Source organism: Dipodomys ordii, unplaced genomic scaffold, assembly GCF_000151885.1.
Source record: "Dipodomys ordii isolate 6190 unplaced genomic scaffold, Dord_2.0 Scaffold3781, whole genome shotgun sequence".
Classification (NCBI taxonomy): domain Eukaryota; kingdom Metazoa; phylum Chordata; class Mammalia; order Rodentia; family Heteromyidae; genus Dipodomys; species Dipodomys ordii.
Genome location: NW_012270996.1, coordinates 2,230 through 4,812, shown reverse-complemented (window position 1 = coordinate 4,812; position 2,583 = coordinate 2,230). Strand labels below are relative to the sequence as shown.

The 2,583-nt window shown below is 36.5% G+C and overlaps 1 protein-coding gene across 1 annotated transcript; it reads left to right on the top strand.

Annotated features, from left to right (window-relative positions):
• Positions 1-444: 444 nt before the first annotated feature.
• LOC106002156 (serine/threonine-protein phosphatase 2A regulatory subunit B'' subunit gamma-like) lies at positions 445-1,540 on the top strand. The gene is made up of 2 exons (XM_013037076.1): positions 445-554; positions 1,241-1,540. The coding sequence occupies exons 1-2, from the start codon at positions 510-512 to the stop codon at positions 1,427-1,429; spliced, it is 234 nt and encodes a 77-aa protein (XP_012892530.1). The 5' UTR covers positions 445-509; the 3' UTR covers positions 1,430-1,540.
• The last annotated feature ends 1,043 nt before the right edge of the window (positions 1,541-2,583 follow it).

Below are 2,583 nucleotides of genomic sequence, written 5' to 3'. Positions count from 1 at the left end.
GGAAGTGGCGCTGTGGCTCAAGTGGTAGAGCGCTAGCCTTGAGCTGAAGAGCTGAGGGACAGTGCCCAGGCCCAGAGTTCAGGCCCCATGACCAGACCCCCCCCCCCAAAAAAAAGTATCATGAGCCAGGCATCAGTGGCTCATGCCTGTAATCCTAGATACTCAGGAGGCTGAGATCTGAGGATCGCAGTTCAAAGCCAGCTTGGGTAAGAGACTCATTTGTAATAAACTACTCAGAAAACTGAAAGTGGCGCTGTGGCTCAAGTGATACAGCGCTTGCCTTGAGCTGAAGAGCTGAAGGATAGTGCCTAGGCCCAGAGTTCAAGCCCTATGACTGACAAAAAAAAAAAAAGTATTGTGGACTTTGCTGCCCAGGCTGGCTTCACACCACAATCCTCAGCCTCCTGAGTAGTTAGGATTATAGGTATGAGCCACCATTGATCAGCTATGCAGTTTTCATTTTTTATTTACGTATTTATTTCCACTAAATATAGGCCATACAAGAACTAATGAAAATCCATGGACAAGATCCTGTTTCATTTCAAGATGTCAAGGTACCTTTTACTTAATATAACATCAGATAATATTGCTATAATAATACTAAGTATTTGTGTTAAATATATTTTATAAAAGCAGCTTATGGCCAGACACCAGTGACTCACGTCTGTAACCCTAGCTACTCAGGTGGATAAGAACTGAGGATAACAGTTTGAAGCTAGCCCAGGCAGGAAAGTCAGTGAGTCTTTCCAATTAACTAACAAAAGTGAGAAGAGGAGCTATGGCTCAAGTGGTAAGAGTGCTAATCGCTAGCAAAAAAAGCTCAGGCCCTGAGTTCAAGCCCCAGTACCAGCACAAAACAAAAAACAACAGCTACTCAGTGGCTGGGTACTTGTATAGCATCTGTATGACCCTGAGTTAAATCCCTGGCATGGGGAGGGTGGGGGATGTTGACACACAATTCAACACAACAAAAACACCAAGATATTGTTTTGCCACCATTAAAAAGTAACAAAAGTGAGTTTTAATATGAATTCAAAGAATACTACAGTTAGATTGCCACTAATTTAGCGTGGATTAAATTTTGAATTTTGGTTTATCTACATAATGAAGGATAGTTATCATATAGTAAAAGTATGCCAAGAAAATGCTGTTGTTATAAAAATTATAAACTGCCTTGAGTTTTAGATCACCATATAAGTTCATTCGATCAGATTTCATTCTATTTTTTTTTCTCTTGGAGGATGAAATCTTTGACATGGTAAAACCAAAGGATCCTTTGAAAATCTCTCTTCAAGATTTAATTAACAGTAATCAAGGAGACACAGTCACTACCATTCTAATTGATCTGAATGGTTTCTGGACTTACGAGAACAGAGAAGCCCTTGTTGCAAATGACAATGAAAACTCCGCAGACCTTGATGATACATGACCTCCAAAAGACTAGACTGTCTTCATTAAGATGTGTGAACACTTCATGCAGAATCTTTGAAGCGGAATCCTTGGATATGATCTAAATAAAATACTTGATATATCTACAGAACAGTTGTTTTAAGTTGCTCTAACTTGTTTTAAGTTGCTATAACTTAGGTTTCACAGTTTGGAAGTAATAGGATAAAATTCTGCTTTTTAAAAGGTGGTGAGTTCTGGTACCATTTAGCTCAAAATGATGACTATGATTTGCTGCTAAAATAGAAAGTACTCCATTTAAATCACTATAATCTTTAGAGATTATAAAGTTTTCATTTAATATTTCTGACATTTATTCAGAATTAGAACAGTTGAGGGATGACTTAAATCATTTTATTTATTTTTCTTTTTTTTGCAAGTCCTGGGGCTTGAACTCAGGGCCTGGCTCTGTCCCTGAGCTTCTCTGTGCTCAAAGTTAGTGCTCTACCACTTGAGCCATGGCGCCACTTCCATCTTTTTCTGTTTATGTGGTACTGAGGAATCAACCCTACGGCTTCATGTATGCTAGGCAAGCAGTCTACCACTAGGCCACATTCCCAGCTCTGACTTAATTAATGTAATCACTTACACTTCAATCTTCTAGAACATTGTGTATAATCAAAGATGTTACACTTTTCCATTAAAGTAGCCATTTTGTTTTAAGTATTTAAAAAAATCTTTCTTTTACTAGGTTGTTTTCATAAAAAGTATTCCAACTAATAGCTCTCATTAAAATAAAAACTGGTAAAAAAAAATTTGTCTAGCTTTATTAACCATTACCAGGGTTAGGTTTATAAAACTATTTTTGTTAAGAATTTTTGTTAGAGTTGTTAATTCAGTGTAAACTTTTTTACTACACACTAATTAATGTTAGTTTGGATTTTTGAGACAGGATTTTACTATCTAGCCCAGAGTGATCTCAAACTTCTGATCTTACCTCAGCCTCCCAAGTGCTAAAATTATAAATTGGCCCAACACTCAGCTTATTTTAAGTTTTTATGAGATGAAAAGAAAATAGATTATTATGAACTGTGATCCAGAGAGAACAGTAATTCTTCAAAAAAATTAAGAAGTAGGAAATAGTAAAAGAGGCTTAAAATGAAACAAATCATTTAATGCACTTATGAGAAATTTTAG